The 14,869-nt window shown below is 35.7% G+C and overlaps 1 protein-coding gene across 1 annotated transcript in view; it reads left to right on the top strand.

Moving 5' to 3' along the window:
• The window catches only part of LOC121999279 (protein SEMI-ROLLED LEAF 2-like), a gene marked incomplete at its 5' end in the record, with an annotated part of 61,493 nt that extends 47,357 nt beyond the window's left edge, over window positions 1–14,136 (top strand). The window contains 3 exons of the mRNA XM_042553983.1: window positions 13,007–13,141; window positions 13,393–13,590; window positions 13,660–14,136. Of these exons, the coding sequence (XP_042409917.1) occupies window positions 13,007–13,141; window positions 13,393–13,590; window positions 13,660–13,770 (444 nt within the window). The remainder of the gene's footprint in view (window positions 1–13,006; window positions 13,142–13,392; window positions 13,591–13,659) is intronic.
• Between the last annotated feature and the right edge of the window lie 733 nt (window positions 14,137–14,869).

The following is a 14,869-nucleotide window of genomic DNA, read 5'->3' as shown; positions in this document are numbered from 1 at the left end:
ATACTCACAGCAAAGGCAATATCAAGATGTGTGTGTGACATGTAAATCAACCTTCCAACCAAGCTTAATATTAACATCTATTGGAGTTTCTGATGGTTTGCAGCCACTCATTCCGGTTGCTTTTAAAAGATCCAGCATATACTTTCGTTGTAAAACCACAATGCCCTTCTTGGATCTTGCAATTTCCGTTCCAAGAAAATATTTGAGCTGACCCAAGTCTTTAATCTCAACTCTTTGGCTAAACTTTGCTTCAATTTGCTCATTTCTTCAGCATTATCTTTGGTCAATATTATGTCGTCCACGTAGATAATCAACACTGAAATCTTGTTCTCGGTGGATCTTTTAGTAAATAGAGTATGATCAGATTGACCTTGAGAATATCCTTGACCTTTAATAAACCTTGTAAACTTGTCAAACCAAGCTCTAGAGGGCTGTCCGAGTCCATATATAGACCTTCTTAGCTTGCACACCTTACTTCCAAATTTCTCAATGAATCCAGGTGGAGGTTCCATATAAACCTTCTCTTCTAGGGTCCCATTTAAGAATGCATTCTTCACATCTAGCTGATTCAATGGCCAATCAAGGTTAGCTTCTATAGATAGAAGTATTCCTATTGTGTTTAACTTAGCAACCAGAGCAAAAGTCTCAGAGTAGTCTACTCCATAAGTCTGAGTGAACCCCTTAGCGACCAGGCGGGCCTTGTACCTCTCTAAGGATCCATTTGAGTTGTATTAAATACCCACTTACAACCAACAACTATCTTCCCATTAGGTAGGCCCACTTTCTCCCAAGTAGAATTCTTCTCCAAAGCTCTATCTCCTCAAAAATAGCTTCTCTCCACTCAGGAACATTCATGGCTTCCCGAATGCTGTTTGGAATGGATACAGTATACAATTGTGAAATAAATGTACAATAGGAAGGTGAAATTGTAACGACCACCCTTCTTACTACTACTACTACACTCTAAGGATGACCGTTACTTAACTACTAACTCTACTAACCGGTATGATCGAAACCACGAGGAGTTTCTACCGAAAAATTTCGGCAGAGTCTCCCCTGTACCGGTGACCTTAAACTGAGATACAAACATAATATACATCAGTCACAGGTGGCTGGAACATATATCAAACATACAAAAGAAATAACATCACCACGCAGTTTAATAAAATCAAATTATGCAAGTAATGAATAGCGGAGCAAAATAAAATACAGCTTCCTACTCCAAAATTTTCTTATCAACTTATATACAGAATTTATCTAACAAATTCCTAAACTAAGTCCCAAGACTTCCATAGTCCTGGCATCACACACCATCCGCGCCACCTTGTCGCCTTCCTTTGCTAAATCTTTTCCTTTCCTGTATTTGCACTAAGAGGAAATGCAATCTATAAGCGAAATGCTTAGTAAGCGCTATCTAACTCACAAAAACTCGAATATGCGCATGTAAATACAAAAGATACTGAAACTGAAATGCTAAAAAGAAGGCTACTCATGCTCATCTATCAACAAAAAACTAGAAATAAGAATCTATACTGCTCATGCTAAAATCAATAGCAAATGGAATAGAATTAAGAACTCAATACTGCTCATGCTCGAAATAGCAAAGAAAAGCCTAACAAGAAAGGAAAGACTAAACAACAAAGGAAAGTCTAAACAGCATAGGGAAGTCTAAACAACATGCTAGAAATAAGACTAATCATGCTCGATAAACTAATAAGGGAAACAAATAAAACTAATACTGAATGCTTAGAATTCTAAAGAACTAAACTTACTGATTCTAAGCATCTTGGAAGCTTGTTTCATTTGTTCCAAAAACTTATACTTTAATACTTTAAAATAATAATAAACTTCTTCTTGGGCCCAGGCGTAGTATCATCTTATGCGCGCTCCCTAATAGAGACTGTGGTAGCTAGTCACCAGTCCTACGAGGGTAAAGACCTTGGTCTTACCAGGGCCATGACTTTGGAATTGGTCACCTGGATTTGTTTAACGACAACCTTCGAAGTCAGGTACTAGCCTCTTCAAAGTAAAATATCTTAATTACTTTTTCTTTAAATGTCTTGACATTTTAACAAGCACCTTGTGTGCCAAAATCCCTAAAGTCTTGATTTTGGGATCTACTTAAGGTCTTGGTATTTTTCTTTCTTTTCTTTATCTTTCTTATACTTTTCTTAAACTCAAAATACTGTTAGGATATTTTTCCATATGCATCTATAAGTGAAATCAACTAGGTAGCACACAATCATGCATATTTAAGGGAAAATCTAAAACCTTGTTCTACAATGCTATCCATAAACTATCTATTAGCAAATCTTCACTGCTAAAGAAACTAAATACTTAAAGCAAATCTACACTACAATGCTTAACAACATTCTGTACTGCAATGCTTAACAGAAATCTGCATTTCAATGTTAACTAAAAATCTGCACACTAATGCTTAATAAAATCTGCACACCAATACTTAATAAAAATCTGCACTAAAATTCTGCACTACAAGGGGATCTAAACTGCACTAAAATTCTGCACTACAAGGGGATCTAAACTGCACTAAAATTCTCACATGACAATTATAAACCTAGAATTTCAAATTCTAGTAACCGGCTGAGACCAAATGGAATCCTTGATATCGACACATCCAAGTACTTTAATTCTGAACATCAATTATGCCATTAAACTTATGGTCAGAAAGGAATTCTCAGTATAAAATCCATATTGATCAACATATACATCTCTTTTCTCATCTTCTAAACTAAACTTCTACTCTGAACTTACTACTTGCATATCTAAATTATTCACATACTTCTCACCTGTTAAATTCATTTCATCAATTCAAATCATCTTTAGTCTTAACACATGATACTCACCAAAACAACATATTACATATGCTCATCTTCACTCTTCATCCACACTTCTGCATTAAAGAGATTACACTACCTACTTCATCGTAAAATAAACCAAAATCACTGCGGGATCAACCTCCAATTAGCCTAATAAACCAATACTTAATCCAAGTCATTCTATGTTCATTGTCTAATAGCAGAACAAAGGAAAACTAAAAGCTTAAAGAAAAATCTAACTATATACTTGGAATAAAAGGCAGTTCGTTGCATAGATATATATATAAACTAAAACTGAAAATCTACATCTGAAATGTTTTCATGAAATCTGAAACTAACATGCTAAACTTAAAACTATAACTGCAGGTTAAAGGATCACTAACGAAGAATCTAGTAGCATGTTAAATAATTGATAACAAAAGGGTCTAATTAAGCCACAGTAAACAAACAAAAGAAACCAAAGTGCTACTAATAAGGAGAAATTGTCACTGAAAACCTAAATTCGAATATATTCTTCGTGCTTTACTGCCTAGAACAACAAAAGACCGAAATCCAGCTACAAAGCTTGAGGTAACTACCCACATACTTGAACTTTATCATTCATGATCCTTCTTTGGAACTCACGGCAGCAAACCCATCACAATAACGTTCACAGTATAATTTGAAAACAAGAAGAAGCAAGGTTCAAAACCTAACTCCAATCTGGTTTAAATTTCAACTCAGCTTTAAAATCAACTCAAATTTTGCTAATGAAAATCCAGCAACTTCACACGACATGGAGTAGCAACAACATCTAGGCTTGAATTAGAACTACAACGAAACGAGCAGACCATTTAAATCAATCCAGTACTTTCATATGACATGGAAGAGCAAAACAACTATGATCAAGACACACAACCAAATCTGTTAAGGAATCCGAATCAATCTATGAAACCAGGTATATGGTAGATAGTTATTAAATCCAAAAACTTAAGGCAATTCAACTAGTAGTGAGTTGAATTAAATCCAGTAATAAAATCTATACTCCCATATCAACCTATGAAACCAAATCTGAGTTTCCAATACAAGCCTGCAGGAAACAAACCGCATACTTAACCTATACCAAACATCCTCTTCCTTTCTTTAGGGTTCTCGGCAACAAGCATGAATTCATAATCTTAACAGCACAATCCAAAAACTCAAAGAAAACTCCAAATCAAAACTATCCAATTTGTTAAATCCCAAATCTCACAATTCTGCATCAAACTTCACAGCAACAACCTTCAAAACTAACCGAAACTTGAAAGGCTTAAAACGAACTGACTGTGCACATTGTGATAGCAACAAATAAAGACTATCTAAATATAAGGTGCAGATTATAAGAGCTGGGGAGTTTAACTACATGCTTAGTTCATTCAAATCTCATCTTATTCTCCTTATAAAACTCACGGCTGAGGAAAAAGGAAACCAAATCCTTTGCATATCACAATTCTGTACAATTCATTCCGAAAACTCAAATCGAATCCACAACTCCAGATCCATTCAATGAAACATAAACAAAACCGAACAAGATCTGGCATAGTTAAAGGATCAAAACCTTATAGCCTAAAATCATGCTTCTGTCACAAGATTTTACCTAAAGATTTCCCGAACTTAACTTACCACAGAAGGAGCACCTCAAAACCGGAGGAAACAAGTAACGTTAACAAGAACCATAGTAGGAAACCCTAAAACCAACAATCACCACAGAAAATTCGAAAACAAAAGGAATAGGAATCCGAAACTATCCTACTGCAGGTGAGTAGCGACTTACATCGTTCTTGGACTTACAACCGGAGAAGGAGCTGCTAGAGTTCGGGTAGCTCAAATCTTCAACCCCTCCTTGCGCCCACAGACCCTCCTCGACGAGAGGATCACCAGGAGATGAAGAAACCTTCGGAGAACGCCCTTGTCGGCCGCCAGAATGAAACCCTAGGCCTTCTTTCGTTTCCGCCCGAGAGCCGTCGCCGTCGCGCACGAGAGGAGAGGAAAGGATTCGGGAGAAATTAGGGCTCGGGAAAATTTTGCCCTCTTTTTGTAACTAGGGTTTTTATTAGCCAACTACTACTTAAATATTATTCGCTGCCTACTTGATTAACAAAACTCCCGTGGAACACTTGGTTGGCTGCGTTCTGCTTAAGGCTCGGGTTGCGGGTTCGAGTCTCGGCTGCATCCCTTCTTATTCCAATTTATTTCCTATTCATTAACTACTGCTTAAATAGATTTTGCTCCATATTCATTCACAAAACAATTCCGGAACAGTTGGCTAGCTGGATTCGGTTAAGGCTCGGTTCAGGTTCGAGGTCCACGGTTCGAATCTCGACTTGAACATTTTTTGTCGAAACTTTCTTCGTTTAGTAAAAATACCAAACAACCTCAAAAAATTGCATAAAAATACTCTAAAAATTTCTAAAAATCTCTAGAATTTTTCTATAACATTTTTAAATATTTTTAAATTACTTTTGGGACTCGAAAGGGAGAAATTTGGGTTGTTACAGAAATATTTTCATAAGACACAAAATTTGACGGTGGATATTTTGTACAAGATCTAACACCTTTCCTAAGAGCAATGAGAAGATCTACTTGACTAGAAGAGTTAACTCAGAGTTACCTGGAAGATCAAGACCTTGTGAATCATGATTTTCATGATCGAACCTCTGATTGGATTCTTGAGGAAGCTAGGGACTAGGGCTTTCTTTTTTCTTTGAATAGACAAGACCTTCATATTGTTTCACATCCATTTCTATTATTTCAACTTGTTAATTTTGAGATGGCATTATCACATAGTGTTCTTGTTTGTCGGTAGATTCAATATTTTTCAGATTTTCTACCTCTTTTACTTTTAGTTATCCGACATCATTAGGAACAAGTGCAAAGTTTAAGTCAGATTTATCAATACATTCATCTTCATTAGTTTTGTTCTCCCCCTGAAGATGAGAGTTCTGGTATGAAGTTCCTTCGAGAAAGGTGACATAGGCATATATCTTTTTCGAAACTAAATCAAAGCATTTGTAACCCTTTTGATTGGTAGGGTATCCCACAAATATGCATTTATGTGCTTTTGGATCAAGTTTTGATTTTCTAGGATCAAAATTATGAGCAAATGCAACACTTCCAAAGATTTTCAAAGTGAGAATCAGGAAAGCATTATGTGAAGACTTGGATTAGAGTTCTAAATGCCAAATTTCGGGTGACATTTAATTAATCAAATATGTTGTTGTCAGAACTGCCCCCCCCCCTCCCCCCCCCAAGATACTTAGGGACCTTAGTTGTAAAATTTAAGGTTCTAGCAACTTCAAGGAGATGTTTGTTATTTTAGCAACCCCATTTTGTTGGGGTGTATAATTTCATGAACTTTAGTGCACAATTCCTTTCTTAGCAAAAAAAATTCCCTAACATATTGTTAAAGAATTCCATTCCATTATCACTTTGAAGTCTGAGTCTGAAATTGAGTTTGAATCATGTTATAGAAAATTTTAAATATCATTGCAGTCTCAGTTTTTTATTTTAGCAAAAAAACTCATGTGACCCTAATATGATCATCAATGAAAGTAATGTACCAACATTTTCCAGAAAGGGTGGTCACTCTAGAAGGACCCCAAATGCCACTATGAATCATAGTAAAAGGTGCAGATTTTTTGTACGACTAGGATTGAACAACAGATCGATGATGTTTTGCTAATTCAATGACTCATATTGACAACCTGACTGCTCTTTATTCATAAACAACTTGGGAAATAATAACTTTAAATATTAAAAACTAGGATGTCCCCATCTATAATGCCATAACAAAATTTCACTATTATTTGGAACAGAAATAGAGCTGAAACAAATTTTATGATCTTGTCTTCCAATAATTGACCCTTCATTAAGGAGGTAAAGCCTAGCATCCCTAATCATCTTCCCCAAGCTTAAATCCTGAAATTCACAATGCGAGGAACAAAAATTAGCTCTACAATTCTGATCATGGGTGAATTTACTGATGGACAGAAGATTGTACGAAAGGGTAAGAATATGTAGAACATCTTTCAATATTATAGTTTGAGCTGCAACAATAACAAAGGAATCATTTGCAATTTTGACCTTTTTATTCCCTGCACTTGGTGTATATGAAGAGAACTATTGCGAAGTACTAGTTATATGACCAGTGACACCTGAATCTAAGATCCAGAAGCCATTAGATTTGGTACATGCAATGGTACCAACGGGAGCAATACCTGACTCAACAAGGGCACATGAAAAGTTAGAATTTCCTAAGGATTGGAACTTGAATAGTTTTTGTAAGTGCTCCATTTGTACCTTTATGAAGGGAAAAGATTTTGAGGAAGATTGTTGTTTTGGATCTGAATGGTTCACATGAAGGACACGACTTTCTCCTCGGAACTTGTTATCACTGTCCTATTTTCTTTTCCCATTTGCTGGTTTTCCATGCAGCTTCTAACAATTTTCACGTATGTCACGGTTTTCTGCAATAGTCACACCAAGGCCTTTGTTTTTGTTGTCTATTTCCTTCAAATTCTACACGAACGGTAAGAGCGGATCCCTCCATTTTTGGTTTTGATTCAGGAATGCTTTTTAACATCACATGTCTTCTCGCTTTTTCTCTACGTACTTCTAAAAAAAATTGTCTGGGAGGGGGCAAGGGCTTTCGTCCCAAGATACGCCCTCGAACCTCATCAAGTTCTTTGTTCAAACCAGCCATAAACACAAATACCCGACCTCTTTCTATCTTCTTATAGTGAGAACTATCGCTTGGATTTTCCCAATCTTCTTCAAACAATCCAACTCCTGCCAAACAATCATCTCATTATAAAAAGTTATTACTTCACGATCTCCTTGCTTCATTATCCACAGTCGGGCATTCAATTTGAACAATTGAGAATGATTGTCTAAATTTGAATAAGTTTCTCTAACAGCTTCCCACACATCTCGAGCTGTGGGTAGGAATATAAATGACTTTCCAATCACATGATCCATAGAGTTGATTAACCAAACAGCGACTATAGAATTTTGAGACCGCCATTGCTCGAATCTTGGATCCTTTGTGGTTGGGGATTTAATTTCACCATTCAGATATCCTAGTTTTCTTTTGTCGTCTATTGCCAACCGCACTATTTGAGACCACTCAAGGTACTTTTTTCCATTCAGTTTATGAAGGATAATTTAGAGAGCTAGTAGAGTTGTTAAGGAAAAAATCGGCCATCGGTTGGGCATTTACCTCTAAAGGCATCACCTCACTCCTAGCAGCCAAATATGTTGAGCCAGAGCCAACCATGGTTGCCTTAAAATTCATCCTTACTCCCTATTGCCCTGATATCATATAGAATTGTATGAAGAGAAAAAGAACATACATATTTTCATGTATTACATAATTTACAAAGAGTCCAACTAAAGTAGAAGGATGCAAGAGACACTAGAAAAGGAAGATCATAAACAAAAGGAAAATAAAAATTTCTCTCAATCGACCTCTCCTTTCCTTTTAAGTTACTTTCCTAATCTATCAAATCATATCAAATCAAATTAGAATATTCTTTAATTCTTTCAACAATTCCATATATGGTAACAATTAAACTCTAGTCATGGTCGATTCCAAGCCCGAGTAAAAGAGGAGGGTTGTATTAGGTTGCCAGCCAACATTAAAACTATAACAAATGTTCAATGAATGGTTCTATTAAACTATTGCATTAATGCTAGGTTGTTCTCCAGAAGGAATGCGTTATAGGGTCTGACTGTAACGTCTCGACAAGGACCGCTACATCTCTAAAACTCGGGTGCAGTGTTAAATGTGTAAGAGTTCGTTAAAGGAGAGAGTACATAGGAGAGAGTAAAGCAAGAAATGGAGTGGGTATTGTTGTAGATAGTTCGTTAAAGGATAAAGTTATAGGAGTAGTTAGAAAAGAGGATCAAATTATAGCCTTAAGATAATAGTGGCGAAAGAAACTATGAACATAATTAGCGTATGCACTGCAAGTAGGATTAGATAAAACTACTAAATTAAGGTTTTGGGACGACTTAGATGAAATATTATAAAATATTTCGCCAAATGAAATGATTTTAATAGGAGGTGATAAATTATCATGTCGGAGTGAAAAATGAGGAATATGAGAGGGTTAGGAGTTTAGAATGAGAAATGAAGAAGGGAAAATTATATTAGATTTTGCGATAGCATATGACCTTATATTAACTAATATATTTTTTAAGAAAAGAGAAAAACACTTAGTCAAATTAAAAAAGTGGGAATAATAAATCGCAAATTGACTTTCTTATGGTTAGGAAGAAGGATAGAAAGATTTGTAAAGATTGCAATGCCATCTTTGGAGAAAATTTAACTACCCAACATAAGTTAGTAGTGTTGGATATACGTCTTAAGTATAATATCAATAGAAAAAAATATATACGACTCCTAGAATTAAGTGGTGGAAGTTAAAAGATAGGAAGCACAATATATTTAAGGAGAAGGTAGGAGTACAAGTATTAGGTGAAATATATAATGCCTTTAATACGATATGGGATGATGGTATTATAGTTGAAAATAGTAGCTAAGAGTATAATCGATGAGTCAAAGGGATATGTACCACTAAATAAAGAATTTTGGTGGTGGAATAAAAAGTACAAGAGAAAGTGAAGAAAAAACGAACAACTTATAAGGAATTATATATTTGTAAGAATGAGGAAAATTTTAAAAAATATACAATAACCAAGCAAGAGGCTAAAAGAGTAGTGAATAAAGCAAAAAATAAAACTTTTGAACGATTATATCAAAAATTGGATACAAAAGAAGGGAAAAAGATATTTATAGAATAACCAAAGTGAGAGAAATGAATACAAGAGATCTTTTCTAAATAAAATATATTAAGATGAATGTAATAGGGTATTAGTAAACGATGGAGAAATAAAAGAGCGGTTGGAGAGGTATTCTCATCAACTTTTTAATGAAGGTTTAGGTGACCAATTTAACTTAGGTAATTTAAGTAGGTCAAATGAGCATAGAAATTTAAATTTTTATTATAGAATTCAAATTTTAGAAATAAAACGAGCTTTAAATGGGATGCACAATGGAAAAATCGTCTAATCAGATGATATTCAGATAGAGGTATGGAAGTGCCTAGGGAGGTATTGAATAACTTACAAAATTATTTAATATGATATTGAAAGTGAAAAAAATACCTAATCAGTAGAGGGTAAATACTCTAATTCTCTTATATAAGAATAAAAGACACGTGCAAAATTTTACAAACTATAGGGGTATTAAACTAATAAATCATACAATGAAATTTTGGAAAAAAGTAATAGAAAAAAGATTAAGGAGACCATGGTGATCGAAAATCAATTTCGGTTCATGCTTGGAAGGTCGACAATAGAGGCTATACATCTTAAACAACTAATTGAAAAATATCGGGAGCAAAAACAAAATCTACATATGGTATTCATTGACTTAGAAAAAGTTTATGATAGAGTTCCAAGAGAAATTATATGGAGAATTCTAGAAAAAGGAGGTGTTAGCGTAAAGACTTCAAGCGGAGTAACTAAAACATTTCTAATAAAGATAGAGTTACATCAAGGATCAACTTTAAGTCTCTATCTTTTTACACTAATTATGGATGAATTCACTATACATATTCAAGACATAGTACCATGGTGTATGTTGTTTGCAAATGATGTTGTTTTGGTATATGAAACACCTGAATGAGTAAATGTTAAATTAGAATTTTGCACAAAAATATTAGAAGGGAAAAATTTTAGGCTTAGTAGAATAAAGATAGAATATATGAAATTTAAGTTTAACAATATTAGATGTAACGAGACAATTGTTAAGATAACAGATGATGAGTTGTCCGGAACCGAGAAATTTAAATATTTAGGATTATTTTTGCAAAACGATAGAGGAAATTGAGAGATATGTCTTATATAGAATACAAAAGGATGGTTGAAATGAAGAGTGTCGGGTGTTTTATGTGAGTGTAATTATATAGAGCTGAATGTTGGATTATGACTTGAGCATATGAGCAGAAGATGAGAGCCGCAGAGATGAAGATGTTAAGGTAGATGTGTAGATATATGAGGATGGACATAATAAGAAATGAGAGTATTAAAGAGAAAATCAGAATTGCATCTATTGAGAAACTCTGAGACACATTTAAAATGATATGGGCATATAGTCAGACAATCAATAAATGTTCCAGTTAGACGATGTGAAATTATGACAAATGCACATATTAAATGAGGAAGACTAAAAAAGACTTAGTTTGTAATCATAAAAGAAGATAAAATTTATTTAAGTATAGATGATATAGTGTGGATAGAGATCAATGGCGTCAAAGGATGCTTAAGTTTCTTTATAATTTGTACTAATTGATTTTTTCTAATTTTTTTTAATATAATAAGGGAGATGCCTACAGCTCGTTTTAAAAGGGACATATTCAATTATTACATTAGTTTTTGTTACTGATTGGACAGGCTACAGCAGCATCCACTGAAACAGGTTTGAAGTGTGACATTTGGCAGGTCTTCTGCATGCTAGAATATATATGACATCTTTCACCTCACATATATGGTGAGTGAAGACACATAAATCTTGATCACTTATGCCAAACTTAAGGATTTGTTTACTGAAGCGAAAGGTATCCAGCAAAAATAACAAGATTAAAGGTAACAGATAGTACTTAAAAATCCTATTTACCTGGGAAGTATACTGAAGAAGGAAGATTGGAGAGAAAATCATGAATTTTCTTTCCAATCATTCTCATCAGCGGAAGTGGAAGAATGATTTTTATCTGAAATGAAAACTTATACCTTTTTCCTATAAAATGGGTTTTTGGTAATCATTTTCTTCCCAAGTAAACAATACAACAAATGCCAATTTTATTCTCTTTTTCTTTCTTCCATAGTAAATAGAAGGGGAACAAAATTACACTTTCTTCTCTCTCCTACATTCTATCTTTCCTTGGTGTCAATCTTTGGTAATTTTTTTCTTCGTAAGTAAGCAAGGCCTAAAGTTTCTTATCCTATTAATTTCGGGATAGTTTCTGAATAGCACTATCTCTATTAACGTAATTGTAGCAGCTACAGTCTCATGAAACTTGTTGGTATCCTTCCATCCAGTTAAATTGTCCGAATTGAGCGTTAAAAAGCCAATTCTAAGGCCACCAGTTACGGCCTATTTCAAATGCCCCAGCCCCAGCCCCAGCCCCAGACATTCCGCTTCCATTCTGAGATTGAAAAGAAACGGGTGCTACATGATATCAGGTACCTCATGATGATCCTATTTGTAGCTACTCTCCAGGTTTGATGCTTTTATTGTAGAAAACTTATCTAAACCCTAGACTTTGAATTTTGGTAAAGTGCAAGTCATCTCCTCCTATGGCCTCCTCTTGCCACCTCTCCAAACTATGGTTGACCCATTCTTGTCGTCCTTTACGGCGGCTGCTCCTGCTAGGGGGGCTGCTACATTATGGATCAACCCTTTGGGTCGCACTGGATGAGATGCCGAGTATGCCTCACTAGAGGAGCATTTCCTGGTAAATGACGGGGCCTCTGGTGGAGGGTGTTGCCCTTTTGGGTCTAGTGCTATGTAGGTAGAAGATGCTCTGGAGGTTGAGTACTCTATAGGCAGAGGGTGCTTGGAAGGCTGAGCACTCCACAGGTAGGGGATGCTCGACTGATGTGGCAAGTCGTCTTTCATCATCGTACCTGTCGACGTGGAACATCTCCTGTGTTGTGGCTGACAAGGGCTTCTAGGTCACACGATAATAATTTTATCGTGACGTTAAGGCTCCCCTTTATCTTGTCGGGGGGCATCTTATTAATAATAATTGATTCTATTTTTTATTATGTGCCGGAACAATGGTTAGAGAACCAACGTTGGCAGACTTACGTTGTTGAGTGGTTAACAATGTAGTCATATAATATTTTATATATTTAACAAATTTTGGGTCTCTTCTCCCAATACATTGTGTTTGGCCTTTGTAAAATATTGCTTTGGATGTGAATGAAGCATGTGCGCTTAGCTTTTCCATTGATTCCAATGAAGGTTGCTGTCTGGGCTGGTTCATTATTTGATCTTACTTTTTGAGATGAATAAATGTGTTGCAGCCAATACCACTCCTTTTTTCAGTTGCTCAACTATAGATTGTAACATTCTTATCCTTCAGGAATGTTCAAGGAGCTCATCCGTCAACATAGAAGCAGTTAACCAGTCACCAGTTATGGATATCCCAGGGAACCTGTCCAAGACACTTCCATCAGCTTCCCCTGGAGTTCTAAGCATTGGTCAATTGCTGGAGTCAGTAAGTATTGTTACCTCTAAATGCTATTTAGTGCTTGAGATCTCAATTTGATGCTTAATTAATTTGATGGCTTTGGAACTTGTACTATTTCCTATTTTCAGTTTTTTTTTGGTCTGTATTAGTTCATCCATTATATTGACAGTGCCAAATCCAATCCGTGAGTTAAATGAATTCAAGTTCATCATTGCTTGGGCAAGAGTTATGTTGTGCTTGTATTCTTTTGTCACCATTGTTGCATTCTATTTGATCAGGCACTATATGTAGCTGGTCAGGTGGCTGGGTCGTCTGTCTCAACCTCCCCTCTCCCCTATGGTACAATGGCTAGTCACTGTGAAGCTATTAGTATGGGCACAAGGAAAAAGTTATCAAGTTGGCTAACTAGTAGTCATGATTCGGTGTCAAATGATCAACCACCAACTAATGCGGATGACCAAAAGTTCACGCAGAAGGTAGTATATGTTGTGATGCTTGAGTGTTTTAAAATAAAGATGACTCTCAGCTGATAGTTGCATTTGCAGGTGAACTCGTATGGGTTAGAACTAACTTCTGCTCGTCTGGAACCACTGCGAAGTCTGAGACTACCTCCTGCAAGCCCTTTCGACAACTTCTTGAAGGCGGCTGGTTGTTGACAGCATGAATGATTATCTACTCCGTTGCTAACCAGTGCCAGTGGAGCATCTTTGTATAATTAGGTTTTAGGCTACTTGTTAGTGGATTCTGACTCGCACAAACTTGGGTTTTCTGAATTTTTGTGATATGTTTTTGTGCAGTGGAGTTATATTTCCCTGCTGCTTGTGTCCTGTGATGATAGGTAGACAGGCTACAGGCTTACGAATATGCTTTCTTGCAAACATCTCGGAAACATGCTCGAACAAATGGTGAAATTTTAGCTTTTGAATGCATTTCTTTTGTTTTGAAAAAAAGATGGATAAGATGATAAACTGAAAAGATGAATATATATATCAAAGACAAGCGGCTGGGTGGAGTTATCTGTTTCTTTTTTTTCTCTAATTGTAGTTCTTTTGTTTGAAATGGAACAGAGAAGATTCATGGTTGGACTCATGCGCCGAATCTGGTCTTCAATTGATTTTTTGAACAAAATGTAAAAATTTCAGATTATAGCAAAATGAGTTGGCTGAAATGGTGGCCCTCATTTCCCTAATTTTCACTCTGATAGAGTTAAGAAGTTTTTATTAGTCAAACCAGATCCGTTTGTTTTTGGATCGACCCATTTAGTTGACTGTTTGACTTATATTCTATTTTCTTAGAGCATACGACCCAGGGTTATTTTCCCCCAAAAGGATATATTTTGCCTGGCTCACAATTCCAAAGTTACAAATAATACGTTAGGAAATGAACATAATTATGCAATGGGAAAAAAAAAGGAGGGCCGAGCATCAATATAACACAATATTTTGGCTGGAAATTGATATTCTCACTATTCAATTGAATAAAGACAGATTAGCTATTTTTTTTTTTTTTATTGTGAGACATTGGCGGCACATGATAACTGGCCTCGATGTGCATGTTCGTGCATGACAACTGTAGATTTTATATTCTAAATGCATGATAGACGAATTAATTAAATGTGATAAAAATTTACAGTGATCTTCCGTAGATCCGTAGTCGGTAGTCGTGAAAATTCGCTGTCGGAAGAGCGATAACAAGATCGGAAAGCCCTCCGTAATTCCACAAACCAAATCCCGCCGCCTTGGATCTTCTCCTCTT

This window comes from Zingiber officinale, chromosome 1A (genome assembly GCF_018446385.1).
Source record: "Zingiber officinale cultivar Zhangliang chromosome 1A, Zo_v1.1, whole genome shotgun sequence".
NCBI classification, from domain to species: domain Eukaryota; kingdom Viridiplantae; phylum Streptophyta; class Magnoliopsida; order Zingiberales; family Zingiberaceae; genus Zingiber; species Zingiber officinale.
This window is presented reverse-complemented; position numbering and strand designations above follow the sequence as displayed.